Here is a 25,877-nt window from a genome sequence, read left to right on the forward strand (position 1 = left end):
AGGAAGGAAGCCAAACCTCTCCCCCTTTGCTTTCTCTGTTTCGCTCTAGGCTGCGTTTGGCTCGAATGAATGAGGAAATGCGAGAAGCAGAGGGCCCCTTCGGACAACCAGGTCAATATCCCAGCAACAGCCCTACTGAGCTCCAGTACAGGAAGTGTATACAAGAGTTCATCAGCCTTAACATAGATGAGTGTTAGTGACAACTCCCCCACCTCCCCTTTGCAGTCTTGAAGTGGGGCCGGATTCCTGGAAGCCCCGAGAGCCCCATCCTTGGTATATTGGTGTTTCTTGCAGATTGGTCTGTTTTTGATGCCTGCGCCTATAGGTTGAGATGCATGCAGGAAGGAGGAGGGATCTTTCCTGCTAGCATCAAGTTCTCATGCTTGACTACTGGATGGTTGGTTTTGTGTAGGAGATTCTTAGGGCATAACCACAGACCATGGCGTGTGGACTCGAGTGAGTGAAAAGTATGGGAGAAGAGTTTAGCATTAAACAAAACAAAACAAAAAGAAAAAAAAATTAAAAAAAAAAAAAAAAAAGAGAAAGAAGAAAAGGAAACCCTCTATCACCAGGAGAAGCCCGCCAACACTAGGATCAGACGAACCTCTCTTGTCTCTGTTTCGGTGCAGTCACCACGCGCTGAATTCTCGTCTGAGCCGTTTGGAAGGGATTCTGATGGGGAGCCCTCTCCTGGCAGTGCGACCAGCAGCCTGCTCTCTCCTGGGACTCTGCAGCATCTGGGAGCTGCTGGGGCCAGTTTAGAAAACTCAAATGCAACCTCTAAGTCGGGAACAGGCTGTTTCGTGGGGCAGATGCTTCGCTGCACAACAGAAGGGGTAGAATTGAGAGCCATGGCTACCCACCTCACTTGCTCTCAGGACTATTACCAGCCACGCTCCCCTTTTTTTGGCCTTGGTGGTTAGCTGGTCAAAGCCATAGCTCACCTGCTTCCTGGGCCGGGATGTGCTCTGCCCGTGGTGTGAAGCAGCAATGCTAACTTTTTTTTGAGGCTGGGAGAAGCTTGTCGCTGGCGATGGGCTTTTCTGTCAGGGAAGAAAAGCCAAGTCCAACTGCCACTGCCAAGCTGGCTGGCTGCACGATGCAATTTGGTTTGGTTCCTGGTCACCGTATTTCTGACTCAGTGTCTCTGTGAAGGAGACTCCTACCTGCATGTGTATCCCTCTGTGCTCACCCCGCATGCTGAAGCATGTGAGTAGGGCATCTCAGCAGCTGACCCGGGGACTTCGGCGTTTCCCAGTTCCAACGACCAGCAGAACCTTATTTTTTTTCTTTCCTTTTTCTGGTATTATTCTTTGCTGGAGCGGGGGAATGTGTTTCTACTCAGAGCACTTTGTTGCTGGTGTTTATGGTCTGTTATGGGGTCCTGCTACAGTAGCCCTGCAGAGATGATTGGGAACTTGGGTGCCACGCTGAGATGTGCTCCTGCAAGAGCCACTTCAGAACGCCCTCAGACTGCTGTTGGCATCAGAAGTTTTCAGGACTCGTGGGCGGCAGCCCACAGCTGGTATTCAGCTGCTGGCTCTGGGCTTGGGCCATCGTGCCTTACAGATAGTCCTGAAGGGGTCGGGATCTCACGAGGAACACAAATACCAGGCAGAGCTCCCCGTCCTCCTGCATTACATCGGCAGTGAGACACAATCATGCTCTTTTTCATCCACTCTTTGACTTCCTTTCTTTGTAAACGGGCTGGTGTCTTGCTGCAGCCCTTGGGGGGGGTCAAACCTTTGCGGGTTTACTTCTGTCCTCAGTTGCCAGCACAACCCAGCTCCTCGCTTGAGATAGTGCCCTCAGACTGATCCTACAGCGCTCAGAGTACACCCGTGTGTCTGCAAGTGGAACGAAAAAGAAGCTCCCCTTGGGCTCTGGTAGTTGTCCCCTCGGTTCCAGGGAGCGTCCCTGCTTCCCTCGGGAAGTGCTGCCCCACGTCCTGCTGCAGACAGATCACAGAGTTCAGTCTCTGCACTCTGGGGCTTGAATCCCATCTTTCTCTTGTGGCTTTCTCATTCCTGTTTTCTCCTGAAGCTGCGGGATGCCCAGTGCCAAGTTCTGAGCTCAGTTCCAGGTGTCTGCTGTGAGCCCGAAATAGTCCCAGTGACCGTGCTGGAAGTGCTGCAGCTCAGTGGCGGTGCAGAATCCAGTCCCAGGGCCTTCCTTTCTTCCCTAAGCCACAAACCATCTCCTTCCACCACTGTTTAAAGAATTAATGATTATATTATTGGCCCTATCAGCCTTTTCACCCCTGGCAATGCCTTTCGCTGCATCTTCTCCATCATTCCACCCGTCCTGCCTCGAGGACCAGGCTCTGTACCCAGCAAACTGGCTTTCTCCTTTCTCAGCTGCTCAATGCCTGCTCTGAAACTTTCATCCTTTGCGCTGCTTTTCTTCCTGGTCCAAGTCACCCCGAGGTTACAGGGGCTCCTCCTCGGAGCAGTGCTGCCTTTTGCTGCTGTCACTGCTTTGTTGGCCGCCCTCCTCGTGAGCTGAGCCTGCTTGCTCTGCAATCAGTGCCTGGCTGAGCCCTTCAGCAGGGCAGCACCGTGCATGGTTAGATCACCCCCTGGCATCCAGATCAGTGCTTGAGCGCTCAGGACAGGACAGGGACCAGCATGCAGCCAAGAAGCAGCTTTGCCGCCTGGGTCAGGAACTGGGAGACCCTCTGCGATGAATTCTCTTCGATAATCCCAGCCCATTTTATGCTTCCTGCATCTGTTGAGACATTTGTCAGAGCTGATGTGGTTCCCCTTGAGTTCTCAATCTTCCAGGGTACTTCAGAGATCGTGGCAGTGGAGCAGATGTCTCACCACCACCACGGTCCTGCTCTGTTAAGGATCTTCAGCACGATCATCATCTAGCAACATTTTTCACATGCACAGCAACTTAAAACACCCCAGTCGGTTTCCCAGCTTCTAGGGGAAGTTAGGAATAGGCCTGATCCTTTCTGTAAGCCAAGGAGGACTGGAGACGTGGCTTCCACTTCGGGTCATTTTATTTCACAGTCGGCATGAGTGACTGATGAGAACAAAACAAGAACCGGGTACAGACAGGTCCAGTGAAGCTCAGACTTACTGCTGAAGTACATGAAGTTGAAGCGTGTGTAAATACTGATGCAAAAAGCAGTGTCTTGCAAGACAATTTATTTAACATGTATTGGTACTTTATTTAGATTCAATGTATAAAGCAACTTTGTGCACTTTTCCTACATACAGTATTGGGGGGTTTTATGTTCTTTTGTTATGGATTTTGTGCTGTCTTTTTTAATCAGTGGAATTGTTAAGTATTTAATTTATTATTGATGTGCCCAGAGGACTAGTGCAATTTTTATTCAATACAGTTTGTCTGTATTTAATGTCAGGATTTTTTTGTAGCATTGTTAGGGAATATTTTTCAAAACCTGCCTTTTTTTTCCCCCACAGCTCTCCTCTTCCCCCTTCCCCACCCCCCCTTTTTCTCTTCTCTTTTCATTATACAGATGACGAGGCATGAAATGCCTCAAGTTTGTAATATAATCAACCACTTTAGTACATCCTGCAGTTTCTAAAACAACAAAAAAAAAGGTTCTCCAGGAAAAAATGCTAAGGAGAGGCACTTCTCACTGGTTTGTGTTTGATTTATTAGATGGGGGCGTGTGTGTGTGCGTGCCTAGAGCTTTGGAGGGGGGGAGTGGGGAAGTTGGACATAAACTTTGTTTTCAGCAAAATAAATGGCCAGCTGGGCTACAGGGAAGGCTAGATCTGAACACTCATTTTTTTTTTTTCTCCTAGTACAGCTGGATTTGTGTTGTACAATCTCATTTGAAATACCGAATGCCAAAACTCCTCCTTCTTTCTTTTTCAAAGCGTGCAAAGGTTGTAACTGTGCCAGTAACTTGGCTGCAACCACGGATAAGGTGAGAGGCTTTGCCTTTGTCTCGAAAGCAACATGCCAGGCATTGTCCAAACGCAAAAGGACCCAAACCCTTACCCCAGCCCTGCAGATTCTGTCATCTTTTGAGTTTTTGAGACCTGGGTGAATATTTCCATGCCTGTACTAGCTTTTGTTTGAGTTGACCCAAACCCTGTAACCGAGTGCCTGGACAGGTAGGCTGGGTTTGAGTCTTAGAGGCACCTGTCTCTGATTCCCCATGGGACAACTAAAAGTTGCTGGCAAGTTGAAATGATCCCCCCGTGCCATCGAGGGGTGCCTTGGGTGTTTTTAATGTTGTGGTCTCTGAGATGCTCTCTGCACTGTGAAACTCTTTGGAATTGGATCACCTGGTGTCAAACCCTTTTTGTTTAAAGCCAAGCTGAGGCTGTGATCAGCATAAAATAGATCAATAACATCTCAGACCAGCACAAATGGCCATTATTTATGCAAGAGAAAACCAGGACCTCCAAAAGAAATGCACTGCTAAGCGATGGTCCAGCGGCCCTACCGCGGCTGTCCTCTGCTGCTGCTGGGCTGCCCCTGCCCCTGCTCCTCTCTCCTCGCTGCCCGAGCATTATTGCTTTCAACCAAAGACAAAACAGAGCAAAGGGACTCGATGTGATTTTTAAACACTTGGTTTGCTGATGACAAACGTCGGTGTGAGTGTGCCTGCGTGCGAGAGCATTTGGTGCTGATGTGTGGAGAAGGGTGGGCAAGGAGGGACCGAGCAGAAGGGAGAGTGGGAGTTTGAAAGAACTTTATTTATTATTTTTTTTTTGAGATTCCAAAATATACAGTGCTGTTTCCATAGGAATGTGATTCATATCGCAGTCTGCCTGCTGGCTCCTCTGCCTTGTAGGGAATTTGGACTGGGGTATGTACCTCGCACGTGGTAGTGGGAGGAAAGGGCAGGCAAATAGTTACGGGGAGGGAAAGAGGGGTAGAGGTGGGAGCCATGATGGTTTTCAGGGCACGAGGAGGACCTTGTGTGTTCCTAGTGCAGGAGCTGAGATGGCTGGAGAGGCTGAAGCAGGAGCATCCCTCCACAACCATCCTGGCTCGCAGCGATGGCCGTGGAGGAGCACATTGAGTTTGTGTCCTCCTGCTCCACTTGCAGACACGCTGGAAGCGGCCAGGGGGTTGCCTTCAGGTTGTCCGTGGAGCTGTAGACCTGTCTCAGTCGCTTCCATCCATCCCATCCCTCCATCAGCACAGGAACATCAGGGTGAGTTCCCCACCCTTGGAGCCCTCGGTGTGACACCTGGGGCTGCTGGATCACAGAGGGCGAGCGAGCCTTTTCCTAGGGCAGGGTGACACAGCCTGGGCTGGGAGCCTTTGGGACGAGACAGCCCAGCCAGCCTCTTGCTGGCCGAGGCTCCCGTACCTTCCTATCTAAACAGCACGGAGAGAAAGTTCTTCAGCCAAGTGAAAGCTGCTACGTGTGGTTGATTAACACGGCTCCTATACACGCCGAACGGCTGGGCTGCTGCACCAGGGACTGGCACTTGCTGTAAATACGCTGTAACCTATTAACCTCCTTCACTTGCCTGCTTTCAGTACAACTTTGTAACACGTTTTTTAAGTCCCCCTTTCCCTACACAGCCTGTACTGACTGTAACTATGGAACCAGATATTCTGTATGTTATTACCTTTGTACAATTTTAAAACTGTTGCTGTGGTGTCTGCCTTTTTTTCCTCCCTTCTCTTCTATTGTCTCTTGAAACACTGTTAATAAAAATCTAGATGAACTCTTTCCCTCCTCTTCTTCTGGCTTGATTTATTTATGTACGGTTTCTTGCCTTGTTGCCCGTATTAACTGGACCTAGAACACCATCTCTTTTAACCTGTTTTCCTTTCCCACTGCACCCCACAGCTTGAATCTTATGTCAGTGAAGAGAATGCCGTGTAACTGCTCTGCTTTTTGTTGGGTTTCCACGTTTTAATGTGATTTCAGGATGCTTGGGAAGAAGACTGGGGGAAGGTGACAGGCTCACATCACCCCTAATTCTCTTCCGAGTACCTGGGTCGGTCGCTGCTCGCTGTGCTACGAGCTCTGCTGCTGACTGCCCTGTGAAAGGAGACCTTGCACTAGGTGAAAAATCTGCATTCTGCACATGGACTGCTCGTTCCCCTGTATCACTGCAATCCTTCCCTCTGGGTTTCTCTTATCCCATGTGCCTGTGGCAGAAAAATAAAAAGAAAAGAAAGAGTGGCCTGGCCTCATGATTTCTATTATACCAAGCATGGAAAACAGGTACAGAATAAAGAAGTGCTGTTAAGAGCTTCGTGTTTTCCTGTGGAGGGACAATCAGATCCCTATAAATAGAAATTAATGGATCAGGGTAGGCTCATGAACTTGATAAAGGACTTAAATAGGAAGGACACCTTGAAACCAGGAGCACTGCAGTCATTTAAGGCACTTATGGAAGAGCTGCATGGTCTTGCAGCAAAATTATAAGCACAGGGGTTTAGAGAGACTTGGCCCGCTGCCTGCCCTTTTCTTGTGCCATCCTTTTTTTCTTACTGCATTTCTCTTTCTTGTCTAAAATGGACACTGTACAGAGATACAAGCCTCACAAGGATAAATACACGGAAGACCAAAAGGTAATTACTGAAGTCCAGAGCTGCAAAAGACTGCCTTTCTCCTTCGTTACTGACTGTGGATTAAATGCTCAAGTATCTTAAAAATCCAGGGCTAATACTTCACCCTGTAGCAGGATTCATATAAGTGGAGTCAGGTCTGAGTGTTGCCATGTGCTGGGAGAGAGGAGCCTCAGTGAGCCTTTACAGTGACAATTTTCTCCTCATAACTCGAGAAGAAGAGCTTTCCTTCCCCAGGAAGGGAGCACACAGGAGTCCGCTTTTGCTTAGGGGGAACAGAAGGAATCGGAAGGCCCAGGTTGGCCAAGATGGCTGCGTGGCAGGCACAAAATCGGGCCTTTCCTCAGCATTTCTGTGCCTGAAAATCAACAGGCCCTGGTTACAGCCTGGCTGGTGGTAATGGCCATGGCAGAAGCCTGAAGGGAGTCATTCTTGAGGCCCTTTGGGCCTGCACTTTCCATACGGTGAAGGAGCCAACCCTCATGGCCTGCAGTGCCCACCCAGGAGCTGGGGAGGACACCGGTGTGGGGAAGGAGTTCCTGACCCACAGAGGGACCCGTCCTCTCCTCCTGCAGCAAGGACACGGCTGCAGAAACACTTTCTGCATCGCTGTGCTGATGACAGACGCCGTGCCTCGGAGCTATGCAGCTCCTAGCAGCCCTGGGCCTGCCCTCCCAGGCGCTCTCCAGGCCATGTCTGCTGGCAGCCAGAGGCACAAAAGATCTCTGAGAGCCTCCAGGTGGCCACACCGCTGGAGGTGAGTGCCTGGGATCTCTGGATCTCTCCCTTATCTTGTCCCCTGCGGCTACAGGGGTTCATCGCCAGGTGAAAACGAGCTCAGAAACGGTGGCAGAAATTGTCCTAGAACATCGGGCAGCCAATGTACGAGCACAGATGTCACTAATGGGATGCGGGTGCCTAATTATCTCTGGAATTGCAGGGTAAATCTGAAACCTTTCCTGCATCAAGGGAGGTTTGGTCACAGAGCCACGGCTGGGACACCTGAACCCTTTGCCTTCCCTGAGGCTTTGGGCTGGGCCTTGCATCAGCTGCCACGGGGAGTTGTTATTACCTGATAGTGCCCTTCAGCGGGTGGGTGTTTTGTTCCAGGACAGGGGGACTGGTGTTGTACCGGCCCCAAACAGGCACTCAGAGGTCTGGCTGCCAAAGCAGAAGCCAAAGACAATGAGTAAATCCCCTCATGTTCACCCTGGCTTCTCCAGAAAGCCAGCACCAAGCCCGTTGGCCCCAGTCACAGGACGCTGCGCTGTGGCACAACGAGAGACCTTCGCATTTCAGAGCAGCAAAAAGAAAACCAAACTAAATCTCCAGTCATGGTCTGTACTCAGAGCACTTTATTATGTAAAAAAAAAAAAAAAAAAAAAAAAGTTACAAAACAAAGCTCGTTGATTGTTTGTCAATTCTTGTCTTCTGCAGAAAGTCATAACAAGATTGTAACAGACTAAAACGCTTCTGTGCAAATGTCATCATCAAAAATAAATATGTTATTTTATGTACACATAAGTTACTGTCAAATATTAACATTAAAACAGCTCTGTTTACAAATTGGCTGCAGTAAAAATGCAGCATTGTTTTGATCTTCTAAATAATTCAGATGCTTCTTCTGTGACAGAAAAAAGTCATTGACCCCGTTTCTTCTAATTCCTCTCCTCTATGACAGCGAGTCTCGCTTGAAATAATCCGGGCTCAGTCTGAAAGCATTCTGTGCATGGTGCTCAAAATGCAACAGCAGTAGGACAAGGACAGAGGTGTCTTGAAGGCGAAGCTGTGATCAGGGCAGGCTCTTGTTACTGCATCCTCTGCCATCCTCAAGGCACTGCTGGCTGGTAAGAGCACACACTCCTTAGCCTCCACTGGAAGTCTGTCCATTAGAAGGCAGGCTGACTTTCCTCTTGAGTATATTTGTGAAATGCAGATGGGCTTGTCTAATGCCACAGGCTGATTTCCTCATAAGGGTTTAAAAGTTAGAAGCTATGAATAGGCTTTTATGAGGACAGGATGACTGCCCAGAGAGCAGAAGTAGAGTTCTCCCCTCCCCAGATACTCATTAAGAACAAAAGAACATCGCATGATGCCTGTATCCAGGACACACGGATGGTTTAATAACGAACCCGTAGCAGCTGGAAGATTCCTAAGCTCCCAGTGTGGTGTTTCGGTGCTCACAGATGGTGGATCCAGAACATTTCTGTTTGCAGCCTTTCTGATGGCACCTGAGCATTAGGGAGCTCCACGTCTCCCACTCCTCTGGGCACACAAGCCTTAGTGATTTAGCTCCGTTTCCAAAGAGCTGTCCTTCATATATCTAAATCCATTAAGCACCACATCTGGGTGGCTCTCTGGCATCTCCACTTTGCTGGAGAGGGGGTGAAGATGCAGGTCACTGTTGCTGTCCATGGCAATAGTCACTCCAGAAGGGTGAGTATGAGCAGGATCAGCCCCTTTGCCAGCTTCTTCTTGCACAACACGGTAGTTTTCTAGGGTCAAGCTCATGTTAGGGATGGAAGGAGTGCGAGCTACTTCTAATGTCTTCCTTGACCAGACCCTCTGATAGCAGAAGAGGAGAGACAAGACCAGTGTGTCTATGAGCAGCTCAAACATTTCCACTACAGATAACACTGAGGATCCAAACCAGAGACTCCATTGGCTTCCCATGCTGGACAGAAGCAAATTATCCTGTGGAAAGGATCAAAAGACCACATTTACCAAACACGGAATTATTGCATGTTACCAGCAGATCTGTCAGCTATTTGTCATCTGTGTGACTGTGTAAACTATGAAATTTTCAAGTTTATTCCTCAAGAAGAAATCCCACCCATCCTGGGGGCTGTAAATAATCCTCCCTCCAACCATACACAGCACACGATAATTAATAAGAGGTAAAAATGTTTTGAGCTGATCTAGTGCAACCTACTGAGAGTAAAGGAGACTCGTTCACAGACTGGTAGTAGAGCTGCTTGTAGAAGATAGTCACCTTGGCGATGTCCTTCCTGCGTTGGAGAAAAGGAACAGTTAGCAAGGTGCCCACACCTAGCTAAGTTAGTTAGTGGGCTAAGTTAGTTAGTGGGCTAACTGTAAGTTTCCCCACTTGCTCAAGCTTTCCTCCTGAGTTTAACATTAGCTTGGGAAATCAGGTTAGAAAAAGGTTACAGAAATGACTGTCTTACAGTGTTGTGAGGAAAGATGGCATATTTATCGGAGGAACCTGTGCATTTTTCTCTTGTCCTCTAGAGTTCTCTAAGGATGAAGATAATCCACAATTTTAATAATACCTTTCTCAGTAACTAACCTGTTGCTAGTAGAGTTATATCCATTCTGATGCCTTAGAGCTTGGCGGATCCAGTCCTGCAACAGATACATGTATGTTACTGGCAATCTTCTGAATTTTGGTGTGTTTAATATTGTGTAAAGGTAGATTTCATAAGCAATAAAATGGGTATTGCTAATAATGAAAAAGGATGTAGTTAATTGGTTAATGGCATATGGTAGTAGCTGTGGAGTAATAGCTATCTATATTTACCAGACAGCAAGGGGATACACACTGATATTTTAGGTGTATTTAATATTTTGATTCTTAAATTCCGCCTTTAATGGCAACCCCACTAAATCACTTCCTTTTTAAAAATGTATTGGCTGCATTTACACCTGATTGTAATCTATTTCACATGAATTAATTACCTGGTCATACAGCCTGAATGCCCATTTAGCATTAGAGCATAAGAAATAGCAAGAGGTCATCTACTGACTCACAGAGTTTCCATTGCAGCCTGCAGGATCTCACAAACAGCAACGCGTGAGTGATTATACCACAACACCCACTGGAAGCAGAAAGTCCTTATCACCGTTTTGGAGGTGGGAACTCAGGCAGTGAGCTGAATTTTTTTCAGGTCACAAGGAAATTTGGATCAGAACTGGAGCTGAATTTGCCTCTCCAGACTCTCAGTCTGACATCTCAGCTATGGAGGCATTACACTGTGCTCAGGTCTTGGACTACTTTGCTTTATTTGCCTCTTCCTTTGCTGCTGCCCAGGTCTTTGTGTTCATCCTTAATGTGTCCGCAAACATACTAGATACAGCTTCACCTCTAAACTAAGCCATTGTCTGTATGGGTTACCTGAGACTTTGCTGATGGCCATTTAGCTGTCCCAGCAGACACCTTGTACAGCGATTCCCTGTTAAGATAAAAATGGAGATTATAATCACTACAACTCTTGGCGTTTAAAAGTGAAGGAGTTCAACAAGCCAACTGCTTGCCCAAAGCAGAAATACTAGGAGCTGATCTTGAGGACCCTGGAAAAAGCTTTGTAAATCAGCTTAGAAAACAAAACCAGAGGTTGGCTGAGAACTGTTTGGATTGGGAAAAAAAAACTAGAACAGTTTGAAAATCCCGGAACTCCTCTTTGATGTGGTCAAAACCAAGGTATTTGATATTTTGCTTTAAAATTCTCTCTTTCTATTTTGAATGCTGGCACTTATTGTGCTCTGCTCTTGTGACCTACCGGCAAGGCTTGGGGCACTGGTCAAAACAATTCAGGTGATGATTTCTGAGTCTGTTGTAAAGCTGGTAAAAGCAGTGACCTGGTGGAAAAAATGAGAGAAACACACTCAGACATTTCCTCAGGAAATGGAAGGCATCTACAGAGTGGAAGGGCAGCAATCTAAGGAGCCGTGTAAGCTGTGACTGTGCCAGGGAGGCGTTCCCTGCTGGCAAGGACAGGACAGAAGTGTTTTGCTCTTACCCCACGCAGGTTGCTTGTTGTAGTTACAGTACTCAGCACCGGGAGGCAGTGGGTAGTAGTAATAGCCACAGCCACATTTTCGAACCATTATGTGCTGAAAGCAGGAATGCAGACAAGCCTGGAAAAAAATAATTATAAAAAAATGGGTAAGACAGAAATTCCCCAAACCTTCAGACCATTGTGTGCAGCTGCTAGGAGATGTACAGATTTCATGACTGCAAAAAAGATGCCAGCCATTACTAGGGCAAGCTGAGGCAAAAGGTTTTTTTTCACTTTTCACTCCACGACTTTCCTTCTGAGAACATCATGGAACCCAGTGAGACAGATCTCTTTCTGATTATGTCCTGTAACATCTCAGTTAAACAGCCCAAGCATCCACAGCCAGGAGCAACTACTTACAAAATCAAAAACCTGATGGCCCAAGAACATCCTCCCTGAACAGGACCTCCCAGCCTTGGCTGGTTCACTGCCTCATCTCCCCTGTGCCACAAGGAGGGGAGAGCCCCAGTATCCCCTGCTCAGTGAAACACATTCCCAGCTCTAACACCATGTTTGTGAGCTACTTTTGGATGGCATAAATCACTGTTATCTCCAGCAGTGATCCTACTGATTTGTAAAAGCTCTCTGGAGAGTAAGTTATGGATTTTTTGGTATTTATCTGCTCTGAGTAAGCTGGGGCCTCAGCCAGCCACTCTGACAATACCTGCAGGGTGTAGGAGTTGTTGTACAGGAGTTTAACATTCACATCACTGCCATCAGTCGTGCATTTCCCATAATTGCCACCCAGGCGATTCACCTCATCCTGTGGACACAGAAAAGAGGCCTGAGTGATTAGAAGCTTTAATTGGCCCTAGCCATTACCATCTAAACTTAACTGTATGGAGCACCATATATATCAAGGACAGAAAGTAAGCTTATATATATATATATTTGGTCAGTCACTATGGCTCAGCTGACAAGCAGTAACTCATCACATCAACATAACCCAATCACTTTTGGATGTTTGTTCTCATTCTTATAGGCACATGAAGCCCCTTGTGTGGAGGTACACCAAGGTGTAGGAGCCTCAGTGTAAAAACAATTCAGTCTTCCCAATGTACTGAGGACCAAAAGGTCACTAGTACAGTTGGAATAATTTTGTTTTACCTATGGGAACCTGAGCACAGTGAAGAAAGAAAATGGGCTTACATGTAGAGTCAAAGAAGTGAACAACAGAGCCTCACAAGCCCATTGTGTGAGTCAGTCAGAGTTCGTCTCCTCGCAACTTTCTGCCATCAGAAGGAAAAGAAATAATGCTCTTGAGCAAGTGACTAACCTGCTGAATGCCTATGGTGGTTGCAATGCCTGGTCTGATGTCAAAGCCTTCGTGCTCAAGGAATGGTGTCTGATTGTGGTTGTGTATCATCACTTTCACACCTGCTACTGTAGACAGGAGTGGGATGTGATCCTTCTGCTCTGCTCGCAGGATAAGGGAAAGTCCTGTAAACCACAGAAAAGGGAAGCTTGTAACAATTTATTTGGGGTTGAAATAGGAACGTCACCACGTCTTGAATTCTCAGCACTGATGAAATTGCTCTTAGCTCACAGAAGATGCACTGGTTTTCCTTAGAGACCTGGTGAATGGTCGGGTAGCTGTTGCACCAGCCTACTCCAAAACTGTAATAATGTTCTGCCTGAAACCTGGGACATCATTCTGTGTGCTATAGTTATGTAACTAGCTGATACGGCCATCATATACTTGTGGCTAGTGAAGCACCAAATACAGCACATAATTCGTGCTACCAGACTAGAAGGGAGGGCTATGTATCAGTAAGACATTTATAGAAGACAGATATTTAATCCATAGTCAAATTACGTTCACTTTACCTCATCCCACCCTTTGTCAAGTAACATACCATAAGGAATTCCTGGTTTTGTTGCTGTCCAAAAGGAGTCTGTTCCCTTGCTGTTAAAAGTGTAGCAGCTTCCGAAGACTGGGTGGTGAAAGTGAACATAGTCACTGAAACCAAGAGAGATTTTGATAGGTGTTATTACAAGTGTAAGAATGCCTTTATTTCTACAAAGCATGTGTTTTGTGTATAGGGTGTGTGTGTATGTACAGGGGTGCTTATAGGAAAGAATTACTAATTCACCAAAAAAACAGGAAAAATTAGCTGCTCAGAGATTCACTGCTTGCAGGTTACAGCCAGAGTGGCAAATACAGGAGTCAAATTCAGAGATCTGACCTGTGTTTCCTTCTACCAGACAGTTTCAGTTGTTTCCTGCCTGTCCCAAAATCCAGGCAGGCTGAAACACGAGACCAATTCTGTGTTCTGAACACAGAATCACAGAATGGTTTGGGTGGGAAGGCACCTTAAAGTTTATCTAATTCCAACTCCCCTGCCATGGGCAGGGACACCTCCCACTAGATCAGGTTGCTCAAAGCCCCATCCAACCTGTCCTTAAAAACTCCCGGGGATGGGGCATCCAATCACTAAGACAAAGAGCTTCTCTCTCCTTGTACACTCAAAACTTATACCACTTAGGGTCATGATGAACTTCCGTGGCCAAGTCAGCCATAGGCATGAAGAAATTAGAAACTATAACTTCGCTTTTGTGCTAGGCAGCAGGCCCACTTTGGGTGCAGAAAGACCATCTGACCCTGTTGGCATTACCTGAGTCCTCCTGGCATAAAGGTTAAGAGCAATCCTTGTGCTCAAGGGCCAAGTCACATGGTAAGAGCAATGAGAGCCTTATTCTTCCCCTTCTCTCCCCACTTTTTGTTGTTCCAGTAAAAACAGTCCCCACTTTTACGCTCCTTTCCACCCATGCAGGCAATCATTCACTATATATTATCATCCAATACAGTCAGCACATCCCTGTAGTAGTGAAGTCTCAGTTCCTGCTGAATTTCCCTTAGGCTTTTTTGACAGCCTAATACACTCACTACCAATCATAGAGGCAACTCATGGGGCAACGCCAGTTTCTAGGTTCCTAGCTCTGTTCTTTCATCACGAGAGGCGGCTCTTTCTTTGAGTCAGGTCTCCACCAAGAGCTGAGTCTGGCAGTTTGCCACGAGATGCGATGCCTCACCCTACAGGCTCAGTTTCAAGTCCTTGAGTTTTGCTGAAATCGCAGTCAGCACCTCAGGAAGCAACATACCTGGGCCTGCAGGGCTCCCCATCATACTGGCAGGAGTAGACCATATCTTCTATCTGCTCCTCGTGATCAGAGATGTTGATTATAACCGGCAGCTGGGACATGATATTCATGTAGTGAAACCTGTACCATTCAAGAATTGCATCCATCCCAGATGAATAGGTCTTGTAAAAGCAGTTCCCACCTGTGGCATTGCACTGGGAAAAAAGAAGAGAGGAACCATTCAGCATAACCAGGCCATGACAGCTTGAGGGTGACAGAGATCAGGGGGCAAAGGCAATGCCACACATTGCCTTTGTGGGGAACCCCTATTTTTCCAGAAAATGAAGTGTCTGAGCACTTTAGTTATGTGATAAGCACCTTCTCTCCCTGAGACTAGATTAGGTGTGCTCCTTCATCTCAGTGGTCTCAGTGGGGAAAAGAGACAGATGAGAGCAGAGGAGCAAACTCAAGTACGTCAGGAGAAAGAAGGAGAGGGGTGGTAGGAATTCTTTACAACCCATGAATCATGGACCAAGTCCTGAGACGCTTTCTTTGTTCTTACTCAGGCCTTAGACAGGTGAACACCCACAGGTTCTGGTGAAAGTGTGCTTGGTGAAGGACCTCAGGAGAGGGCAGGGCGATAATCATCAGGCAAAAATTGCTGGCCTTTCAAGCCACATCAATTTCTCTCTCAGAGCTGTTGCTCTTAGGTCTGTGCTAATTCTGTTCATGAGATGAAGGAGTTGAAGCATTCATGTTATTCACCAAAGTAACAAATACCCATTTATGGTATTCATTGTCTTGATTATTTATTGTCATGTCTTGTGTTATCCGTGACAATTCTAGTGCCCCAGTACCACAGCATTTAGACACTGAGGAAATTCTTGTTGTTTTAGATGGGCTCTTCATTCTCTGTTATTTCTGGGCTCACCTGCTAAGTGTAGATGTTTTGTATCATTTTAGAAAGGGGTACAATGATTCCCACAGCCTACTGCTACCTTTCTGTACTAAATTCATTTCTGCCAGAGGGATTTTACAGGTGGGTGAGTTGTGTAAGGCCACTGAAGTTTTTATTGCTTCACTTGACAAGAACCATGGCAATCAGCACAAAATGATGATGATATAGGGATGGACTCCTCCTCAAATATCCTCCAAGCTGTCATTACACAGCACTAAAACTACTTATTTTTTTCACTGACTTGTTGAATGTACCTGGTGAGATCTCTGTCAGGGCCCTGAATGTCCCTATAGACTTTAACAGCCCTGAGCAGCCTCACCTGGGGCCTCCACCTGGGGCCAGGAGCCCATTTAAGCTCAGCTTGGGGCCTTCAGGCCCTTTTTGGGGGATGCTATAGGACTGCTGGTCTCTATTGAGACCACAGCTATGTCCCTGACTCATCACGGGCCTTGTTGACCCAGACCCTGACCTGTGGACAAGCCTCCTGACCTCGAACCTGCCTCATCACTGGGATCTCAGCCATGAGCTGGATTTTGGTCAAAGCTGGCCATCGTCTTTGCGCTCTTCTCACTCAGGTAAGGTGTGATGGGGCCCTGTAAGAGATGTCCCTGCCCTGCTGGCCTTGGCTTCTCTCTAAATCTGCCCTTTTTGGGAACAGATTCATATCTTTAAGATGACATACACTTACCAGCCTGAAGCCCACGTGGGACTGTCTCTTTCCTGTCTTATTGTTGAGCTCAGTTGTTCTCAGTAGTGAGAAGTTTTGGCTCAGTTTGAAGCTGGATCTGCTGAGGTTTCCTGTGCTTGACAAGTCTCTCATGTGGATGTTTTTCTCGTTCATGTGGAACAAGCTGGCTGTTGTGTTGATGCCATATAGAAAAGCAATAGATTCCTCTGCCATGCGATCCAACTGAACCAAGTGTTCACTGACCAGCTCAAATCTGTGAGGACCAGAAACATTTGCTAGGTGTGAATATTTATGCTGCTTTGAGACAAAAGCACTTAATGTGCCTCATAGTAACTATAAAATGCTGTTCTCCTGGTCTCTGCAGACCTTGATGTCTGCCTGAGAAAAGGTATCAGTTGTGCTGCTGTGCTCAGCATGTCTAATTTCATTGAGTTAATTTATTAGGAACTCCAGCAGCTGCATTTCCAGTTTCTGGGTCCTCCACTGAAAACCTCAAAGTTTGCTGTCGTGCAACATCAGCTGCACAAACAGGCCCTCCTGTCAGCCAATTACTTAATTGTTTCTGAGGAAATTACACAATTCCTTCAACATCTTGATAAATTGCCACTACTGTATGAGCCTTGTTTGACAAACATACTCCGAAAGACTTCAACGGAAGGTTTATTGTTTCGTTAAAGTCCTTCGTCTGAACAAAAAAAAGGGGCAGAGTCAGCATTAGTGTGCGTCACTCTAGTGATCTGTGATTTAGCTATGAATAAATACATGCAGTAACTATGTATTTTGGGGAAGGACTATTTTTATCAAAGCATGAAATCAGTTAGCACTCGAACCAGGTGTCAAGGCAGAGTTCTCCTGATCCTGAATCAGTGCATCAGATAAACAGCTACGTACTGTTGCCCAATTCCAAACAAGATCTGGTCTGAAAACCAGTTTGGAAATAAATCCTTCTGCATCTCACGGGGCCTTTCTACTGCCCACCCTGCCTGGATCAGCAGCAAAGCTCCTCCAGGCTTCACTCAGTCACCTTCTAGGCCCTTGTAACTAAAGACAGGGTTATAGCCAAGGGGAAAAAACACGTTACCTGTATGGGTCCAGATTGCAGATAGTGATTGCTGGAAACATCTTGGGCTCGGAATGCATGGACATGGTCAGGACAACCGGGTAGGCCCAGTACTGACTGAACATAAGTGCAAATTGCCAGTACAACATGCCGAAGCTGGCAAGTAAAAGCAGAGTCCAAAAAGCTGTTTTCATCTTGTTGCTGTCCGAGCACACAAGGCGGATGGTGCCATGGATTGTGGTGTTCTTGCAGAAGAACTCAAACATGTCCTTGAAGGAATCATAGAACTCGATCAAGCCTTCTTTTCTCTCTTCCTCCTCTCTTGCCACTTCCTGCTCCATCCTTTAGGTCTGTTTCTGTTCAACAAGAAGGAAAGAAAATAATAGCTTGTGAGAAAGACCACGGTTGATCTGTGGACCTGTTCAAACAGGGTGTGAATGAGTTTATTAGCAAAAAGCTGAAAACAGCTATGAGCTGGCCTTTGTCCCTCTTCACCGAGTTTGAATATCAGGGAGTAGCAAAACTCAAATGTTCTGCATGCTGCTGCCTAAGTACCTTCAAGTGATTTTATCACACGCACTATGACATCTCTGTTAGTGTGGATATGCAAAGTTAATGTGACTAATACCCAAGCTGCTGAGAAGTCTTCAGCCAAAGCAGTGTGCAGCTTGCTTCTTTCTAAGAATACTGAGGACCAACACTTAATTCTGAAAAATCTACTCCCATTTATTAATTGACATGCAACTAATTCCTTAATATAAGTAAATTGCTGGTGAAACATGCTGGGCTAGGAAGCTTGAAATTGTCTCAGAATGAGCAGTATGGCTTCATCCTTATGTCAGGGAATCAAAGGATAAATCCAGCTTTCAAGTGTGTGGAAGGGAGAAATTAGGACTGGTTTTGAACTATTGCATGGTCTGACATTCTGTAGAGTGGAAGTGAATGGGATTAATGTCTGCTATTCCTGAAATACAGCCACTTCCGAGATGAAATACAGTACGTATTTCATAGTTCAAATGAGTACAATCAGATCTTCAGGAAAGGAAGTGGAGGGAAACTCCTCAGCTGAAACCACAGAGGGAATTAACCAAATTGGGATGTGGATAGAGCATTGCAGCTCCTACTTAAAATTAAATGCTCTTCGGTTGTTTCTGAAGACCACAGTAACATTAATTACTGCCATTAGAAATTTTGCCATTACCTCTTACATAAATACTTTCTTCCAAGAATCTACAAATCTCTTCATAAAGGGGGTCTTCTCTTTATCTCTATTTTACAGGTGTGAAAATGAGGAACAGAAATTGAACATCATCCAAGAGTGGCATAACTGGAAATCAAAATCCACATCTGCTTCGTCATGGTAAGTAAAAAGTCTGTTATGCTACGCTAGATTATCTCAGAATTTCTGCTGATGAAAGTGAATGTTATTTATGCTCGTGTGCTTTAGTCAGCATGGACTGATGGAATCTTCCCAGGTTTCAGTACCGGCTTGGACATAGGATTTATGTTGACATACTTCCACTTAGTGAACATGACATCAAGTCCTGTAATATGTGAGTTTCCAACATGACAGCACACTATGAATCACCCTGCTTATTATGCTATTAAGAGAAGTTTTTGCTGATTGCAACACTTCGCTCCAACCTTAACTCCAAATAACAATCTGTTAAGTACACTGTTAACAGAGTTTGAAGTCAAGAAATGCGCACACAAATAACTAAAGCATGGTTCAAAGTGGGCTCTGCAATAGTGAAACAAATACTCAAGACCCAAGATCTCAGTGAAGGGTCCGAAGTGTTTGGGGTTGTCTCAGCCTGAGGAGCCAGTGAGAGTACCCCAGGTCTGCTGATAAACGCTGATGCCCTGACCTTCAGTGCCTTCATCCTCAAGTAGACCTCTCCGTTTCAAAACACAGTTTTATCTCAAAGGTTCTTGGACTAGGATGCTTCAAATGAAATACCATCTTAAGCTGTTAAGAAAGTCCCTTCTGTGTATTTTTCACGTCAGAAAGATTAGGAATAATCATGTAATACTGGATTGCACTTCAGAAAGCTGTGCATCAGATCAGCTTTATGACAAACAGCACACAAGTGTATTATCTGACAAGGAAACCCTGCTTATTACCAGTTATTTTCCCCAAAGACCGTGACAGATCCATGTTTGTATTTTCTGAGCTATCATTTCACAATAATAACACAAAATTCACTCAAGGGCATATGAATCTGCTGTATGCGTTAAAATTAATCATGACATTATTTTTCAGTTTTCTTAAAATACTTGTGAACAAATACAGAAAGCTCAAGCAAAGTGACATATATAAATATAAAAGGCATGAACAATTAAAAGAATGCGTTATAAAGAACTGAAGTGGGAGATGAGAATTTCCCCTTTTGCTACAGGGAAATACTGTGTTTTTGCATTGTGCTGATATGGTTGATCTGCTATTCCCCCATAGACTACCCAGAGCCATAGTTTTGAGTCACTAGCTACAAATTTTACCAGCCAGAATTACAGCTGAAGGCTTCCATCTGAGTGCTTCTTTGGTCAAAAGGATTATCTGTGGCAAACTAGAAATGAATCCATGGTAGTCTTGCTACCACTAATTGCTACACGTTTTTTGTTAGATGAAATTTTTAGGCTAAATTATGCGTTCAACCTTTATCTTATTCAATATTTTCTTTCTAATTTTATTTGAATAAAAATAAATGAAAACAAGTCTACAGTGTATTTTAAGAAATATATTGGATGAGCCCTTGAATACTTACCGTGGTTTAAGGTGGAAATGAAAACTGTGAGACTAAAATGGGAAAATTAAATTTGTTACTGTAATAATCTTACTACTAATCTTTGCTCTAATGAGAAAAAGAATTAAAGGTAATATTTACCAAAAATGAATGGTAAATCTGTCACTTTTTCTATGTATAACTTGGAATCTTAAAAAAACAAAACAAACAAACAAACAAAAACCAAACTGTAAGCTTTCAAACCATAGCTTTCAGGGGCAGTGCAGTTCCTACAGATTCTGATTTGGCTCTTGAGGCTATGGCTAGCTAGTTCATACCATTTGAAAACATTCTTAAAGTAGCTAAAGTGGAAAACCTTATGGCAATCTTTCAAAATGCACATGTACAGGCAACAGAACATCCTCTCTCCACCGGTTTCCCAGGCGAGCCTACCACTAATTCATTTACCATTGCAATTGCAGTCAAGGACTTAACAAAACAGTGAACAGTTGACTGTCTTGTCTGTGGTAAGTGCCTGGAGAGTGGCTGCAGGTTATAGAGCCTGTGGAAGTGAGAAAGCAATGGCAGACAGGTATATGTTCATCTGTTATCACAGCAACGCAATGCTCAGCACATTAAACACCTACACGCACATCATGTAGTCAAACATTTAACCTTGTATATATCTGTATCTATAAATAAATCATACATCTATACAGAAACAGAGTAAAACAACAAAGTCCAAATTCCAAAAACATCTCTACTGTACCTTGGCAGGAGCTCTATGTTTCAGAGTAGGCACTAAACTCGGCCTTCAGCTTTTTCCTGGACAGAAGACAAGTCTCGGTCCCAAGCTTTGGCTGCCTTTTCTAACTGAAGATATGCTGGAGCTATCCAGCCTATATGGATCAAATTGATGACATCAAAAGGGGCAGGTCTTAAAAAACAAATCATGGGAATTATTCAAAGCATGATCCAGGGAATAATAGGAAGTGAATGAACTGGACAAACAAGTTAACATTAAGGTTACACTTGAGTTAAGGTTGGTATGACTGGGGGGGATGGGGGTGATCCTTTTTTTTAATGGCCAGAACAGTTTTTTAGCCATAATTTCTATAAATATCTAGTGAAGTAGTCATGGAAGCTGGAAGGTTCTTCCTGCTCTGAGCTTCCCTATCAAGGAATGAGCTTTCTGCCTTCTTTCCATGGTTTCCGGAGGCTTGCATGATCACTAGTAATTGAAGCCATTAGGGTTTCTATATGTGTGCTTCAGGAATTACATACCTAGGTGTAATCTGAAATGATCAGCTACCCGGTCTGTGTAAGGCGCACGTGGCAGTGGATTTCTTCCTGCTTCTCCAAAACTATTGCTCACCTGTAGTGGGTTCTCCCACATCTGTCAAAAACTCAGCTCTTTGGATGGTGGGACTTGAATGGACTCAATCTGAGCTATCAATCATGATAATTGATTTAAAACAGGACACCTGCTTTTGTAATACCGCTTAGTTAAGACTTGTAAAAGTCTTTAGTAAAATTATTTGGTATTCTGAAACTTCCTAAAACAAACAAAACCCCTTGATTTACTTGCATAATTAATACTGACATCTGCCCAGCTGGAAGACAGCTCTGGGTTGGTTTTGCAAGGAGCTTGTTATAAAATATCAAATACTCTGGATATGGATAATGTTTAGAGCTCCAAATTTGACCTGCGGAGCTTCTGCCTGCCTTTCAAAATCACCTAGTAAATGGGTTTTCTGTTACATTGGAAATTGTGAGATACTTTTAGCTGCAAAATAAAAGATAATTTGAAATTTCTTGTGAAATTGAATTCAAAAAGGGAGACAAGGATCAGGAAAGACTGAGAAAATACTCCTGTTTTTGATTAATTTAAATCCTTGTATGGTCTCTTTACATTTTTAACAATTGTTTTGTGTGGGTTCGATTTTAGAAAAACATAACATTAAAAACATTCATCTCAATGTTAAGAGAATGTTCTAAAAGAATTAAACAGCTGCTATTAATGTCTTTGCCCTCTTCCGTACTAAAAGGAAATTTCGCAAAACCATTTGGAAAATGTTTTAGATTTTGAAAAAGCCAGTACTTTAGGGTGTAAAAAGCAAACTTGAAATTAAAAAGAAATCTAGTTGGCTCTGAAGTTAACAGTTACAATAGAGCCACTTGTCACTGATTGATGAAGCCGTTAAATTCTCGTTAAAAATCTCTGAACACTGAAAACCTACTTCTGTCATCTTCATTTATTCGTCCCCCACCCTTCTTTCTCTCCTTTTATATTGTGTAATAGCAAAAGGCAACAATAAATCCTTGACAATGAAATTATTGCACAACGAGCGCACAAGGCAAATTCTGTTGCTTCATTATGGCTGCAGGCCTCGGTGTAGGGATTGCCTGGCCGCACATCCGAACAATGCCTTCTGAGCCAGCCATGAGATTTTCCTGCAGGAAACGAAGAACTGGATGTGCAGACACGGCTGTCCCTCGAGCAAGAGGCCCTTTCTGTTTGCCCTCACTCATTTGTCATCCCATGACCTGCACTGCAGGCAGAAGGGAAGAAAATTCTTGGGCTGGTTCAAAGTTGGTGTTTCTATCCGAAATCCAGAAATAGATACTGTAAATAACACTCGTGACGCAGTCCTTTAGTGCTGCAGAGAAAGACTATGCTGTAATTACTTCCAGTGGGACAGAAAATCTGTTAGTGCTTGTATGCTGTAAGAGGGAAGGAGAACGTGTGTGCTCACCACCCCTTTGCGAGGTTGGGCTTTGCTTGAGGTGTTATAGCTACTGCCCAACTCCATGCTCCCAACCCTTGGTTCTGCACCCATCTCGTGGATTGCTGAAACAGGAGTGAAAATGAGACCACACAGAAGGAGCCCTTGAATACGTGCCTATCTCCGTATCAGCACCCGCTCGGAGTAACACAAGAGGTACAAAGAATGTCCTGCAGGCAGAGAGAGACTGCAGCTATTTCACGTGGACAGGGGAGATAATCAGTGAATTGATGGTCCTTGTGGAATGGACTTAGGCACTTACAGAAATCTACACTTGGATGATTTTTTTGTTTATTTTTGAATATTTCCTGACAGCTGGTGCTGGAATTTTTGTTCTCTGTCGAGTAAACCCCTCTCATTGCCCTTGTTAGATACAAGCAGATGAACTGTGCAGCTAGCAGCCAGCATGCAGAGCATTTTGGGGGGGAAACTGCCCCTTACTAGATGTGCTGTTACAGGCCGGAGTTGTAAAAATAAATAAAAGATTAAAATATATATATATTAATAGTAAAGTCTCAGAGATTGAACAGGGGAGTGTAGTAATGATCTCTAGCTTGAGTCCCTCCTGCTGTGTCTGGCCGGCCCTCCAGAGCTCAAATAGCACTGTCCACCTTCACTTTAAATATCTGGAATGACATGCCACAGTGTCTGAACTTGTAAGAGCAAGGAGTTGCAGTGAGGTCTGAGCACACGGGTGTGAGTGCTTTCCTTAATCATGGAAATGACCCCCCCTTGATCCCTCCCCAAGGTACTTTGCTGTGACCCCACAGCTCAGAGAAGCCAACCTGGAGCTGTCCTCCCATAGGAACCTGAGGACACTCCAACAGCTTGGTCACGGACTTCCCCAGTTGGCCGAAAGCTGCTTGAGCTGAGAGGCATAAAATAAACCAGCAAACTGAAATGATGGATCCAACCCCCCTGCTCCTAGCAGCTCTCCTTGCTGCCACACCATGCTGCAAACTTCACTGTAATTTGCTGTCCACTAACTGCACAAACCGTCCTTCAGTTATTAACTTTCTCCCTTGCTGCACTTGTTTCATATTACTGTGCTCTCTCACACTTAAGTGTTTCATTACTTTCTGTTCTTTTTCCTGAACTCGCCTGTGTCTGGCAGAGATTCCCACTGCTTTCCCTGCCCCAATCTTCAGCCTCAGCTGAGCAAAGCAGCCCCTGGCACCCGTGTCCTCTGGGAGCAGGAGGGTGCCAGAGCAGATCCTGCACCCTCCTGCCTCCAGCAGGCTTTGTAAGTCTAAAGTTCATCTTGATTTTTTTAGAGAATCAGGCTTTACTCACGTCACTTGCTCCTGCATGGGTGGTGTTTGATATCCTGGAGTGCCCCAGGTACTCTCTCAAGCCATCTTCCCACATTTTCCCTCATTGCAGAGGACCCGGCATACCAACCCGGCTTTCCCCACGCCGGGATCAGTGTGACTTGCCTCCTCCTGTTTTGTGGAAACTCCCTCAGAAGGCTTTCTTCATGGCCACTGGACGAGCCAGTCTATTCCTCCTCCCACTCACGGGCGGACAAACTCCTGTGGGCAACTCTAGCAGAAGGAAACTCCCAGCATTTCCTCCTTGTCTTCTTGGTTGGCTGCGCCGCGTATGGGCTTGAGCTGGCACGCACTGGGCTCTGCCTCCTGCCTTTGCTCCTGGCTCTTCCTAGGCAGAAGCACGTTGTCTTCCTTTCTGGACACAAAATTGGTCTCTGCTGCCCTCCTGGATAAGGGAGCAGTGCTCGGAGATATTATGGGAGTGCTGACAGCTTGTCCAGCCCCACGCAAGAGGCAGAACAATGGCAGTCCCTGCCCTGGAGAGCTTTTGAATATTGCTTAATGTCTCCTGATCCTGCCCCGAATGTTCCCATACTGACCCTGTTTTTCAGATGCTTTCCTCACCTCTGGGTATTTCAACTGAAGCTCTCTATTCACCAAAATCTCTTCAGAGAACCCCAGTGTTCATTGTTTTACCTGTGTGATGCTTTGAGCAGTGGCTGAGGGGATCTATATCTCGAAACCACAGTGAGCTCTGCCTGCAGGAACAGAATAGCATTGGCGTACCTCAGCTTCCCTTCTGCGCTGGTTTGCATCCAGCCAAGGCAGCGTCAAGTGCTGCAGAGGCTGCCAAACCTGCTCAAGGCAGTAGGTGAGTGCTCCTTAACCTGTGCTGAGCTCCCTGGTGCTCCGGTTTTGTCACCAGTAGTGCCTGAGTTAGCAAGGCTGAAGCTAGCTGGAACATCCCTACAAAACCCAGAAGTCAGAGCAGCGAGCACATGCGTGTTCTGCTAGTCACCAGCCATTTAAACGTTCCCTAATTACACCCCTCGTTATGAAAAGGCCCCACGTAAACCTTGCTTTTCATTAAGCCTCCACCAGAGGCGCTTACAGTCAAAAATGCAGCTTCAGAAGCAAAATCCTGCTCGCTCCCAGTATGACCAAGCATTCATTTCTACTCACTCACCTGTCTGAGTAAGATGTCTGTAGCTGCTCCTGTCATCCCTCTGGGATAGTACCTGCTCTTTCTTTTCCTTCCTGTTCTCTGCTCTCCTCGTTCTTTAGTCACAGGCCTTCAGAGATGCTGTTCCACCTGTTGGGACCTGCCTACCCCTCAGCCATTTCGAAGGTTGACAGGCCGGTGAAATCCTGCTTGCCGGTGGACTTTTTATCCTCCTCCAGCTCAGACGCAGGATCTGTAGGAATGCTGAGGCAATTAGGACTGGCAGAGGCTGTAGGACATCAGTAAGAACTTCTTGCTCTGAGGACATAAGCGATGCAGCCGCCTTGCAATCACAGACCCCGTATCTCCATCACACCCAAACGCCAAATCTCCCTGAGCAGTTGTCCAAGCTCCTGGAGAGGGTGGCAGATGGCACCTCTGGCTCCTGTCTTCTGGGAACGGGAATGCAGATCTCCCCCCGTGGTCCCTATTCCTCTTGGTACCGAGGACAGAGACTGCAATGCAATGCGTTAGCAGTTCCTGGGGGTTATTCCATCCAGCAAATTCAGGCTTTCCTACTGGGAGCTGGAAGCGATGTGGACAAGAAGAAGAGGCACCACAGTATGGCAGCTAGGAAGGAGGGGAATGAAGAAACTTGGAACAAACTGCGCAAGGGCAAAACAGTCATTAGCAAATCAGTAACTGAAACTAGCTATTACATAAGTGGCTGTGGCAGCTGTCATACCTCTGCAGATGGCTGCTTTTGGGTTAAATACTGTATTTTCCAGCAGCAGCCTCCGACGGATTCCTTCAGCCTCCTAAAGAAC

The 25,877-nt window shown here is 45.6% G+C and overlaps 2 protein-coding genes and 1 long non-coding RNA gene across 9 annotated transcripts in view; 2 read left to right on the top strand and 1 right to left on the bottom strand.

The window, feature by feature from the left end:
• The window catches only part of ACAP3 (ArfGAP with coiled-coil, ankyrin repeat and PH domains 3), a 67,890-nt gene extending 62,202 nt beyond the window's left edge, over positions 1-5,688 (top strand). For all 4 annotated transcript variants that reach the window (XM_084494969.1, XM_084494970.1, XM_084494971.1 and 1 more), the window contains one exon: positions 50-5,688. In XM_084494969.1, coding sequence (XP_084351095.1) covers positions 50-197 — 148 coding nt within the window. In that variant the 3' untranslated portion in view covers positions 198-5,688. The remainder of the gene's footprint in view (positions 1-49) is intronic.
• Positions 1,771-24,735, bottom strand: SCNN1D (sodium channel epithelial 1 subunit delta). 3 transcript variants are annotated; one of them, XM_084494973.1, is made up of 13 exons: positions 23,911-24,735; positions 17,130-17,464; positions 16,049-16,301; positions 14,424-14,617; positions 13,178-13,281; positions 12,598-12,761; positions 11,986-12,084; positions 11,283-11,400; positions 11,043-11,121; positions 10,658-10,715; positions 9,833-9,888; positions 9,458-9,533; positions 1,771-9,219 (listed from the first exon to the last, which is right to left on the bottom strand). In XM_084494973.1, exons 2-13 carry the CDS (start codon positions 17,447-17,449, stop codon positions 8,806-8,808), a joined length of 1,935 nt encoding a protein of 644 aa, XP_084351099.1. In that variant the 5' UTR covers positions 17,450-17,464; positions 23,911-24,735; the 3' UTR covers positions 1,771-8,805. The 3 variants fall into 3 exon arrangements, with proteins under 3 accessions (XP_084351099.1, XP_084351100.1, XP_084351101.1); XM_084494974.1 differs by lacking the exon at positions 23,911-24,735 and adding an exon at positions 20,601-20,981; XM_084494975.1 differs by lacking the exon at positions 23,911-24,735 and adding an exon at positions 18,310-18,417.
• LOC311422189 lies at positions 15,738-23,112 on the top strand. 2 transcript variants are annotated; one of them, XR_014685213.1, is made up of 3 exons: positions 15,738-15,935; positions 18,388-18,468; positions 22,134-23,112. It is a non-coding gene; the product is annotated as an uncharacterized lncRNA (long non-coding RNA). The 2 variants fall into 2 exon arrangements; XR_014685214.1 differs by having other exon boundaries at positions 22,219-23,112.
• Positions 24,736-25,877: the final 1,142 nt, after the last annotated feature.

Source organism: Aythya ferina (assembly GCF_964211825.1).
Source record: "Aythya ferina genome assembly, chromosome: 21".
Classification (NCBI taxonomy): Eukaryota; Metazoa; Chordata; class Aves; order Anseriformes; family Anatidae; genus Aythya; species Aythya ferina.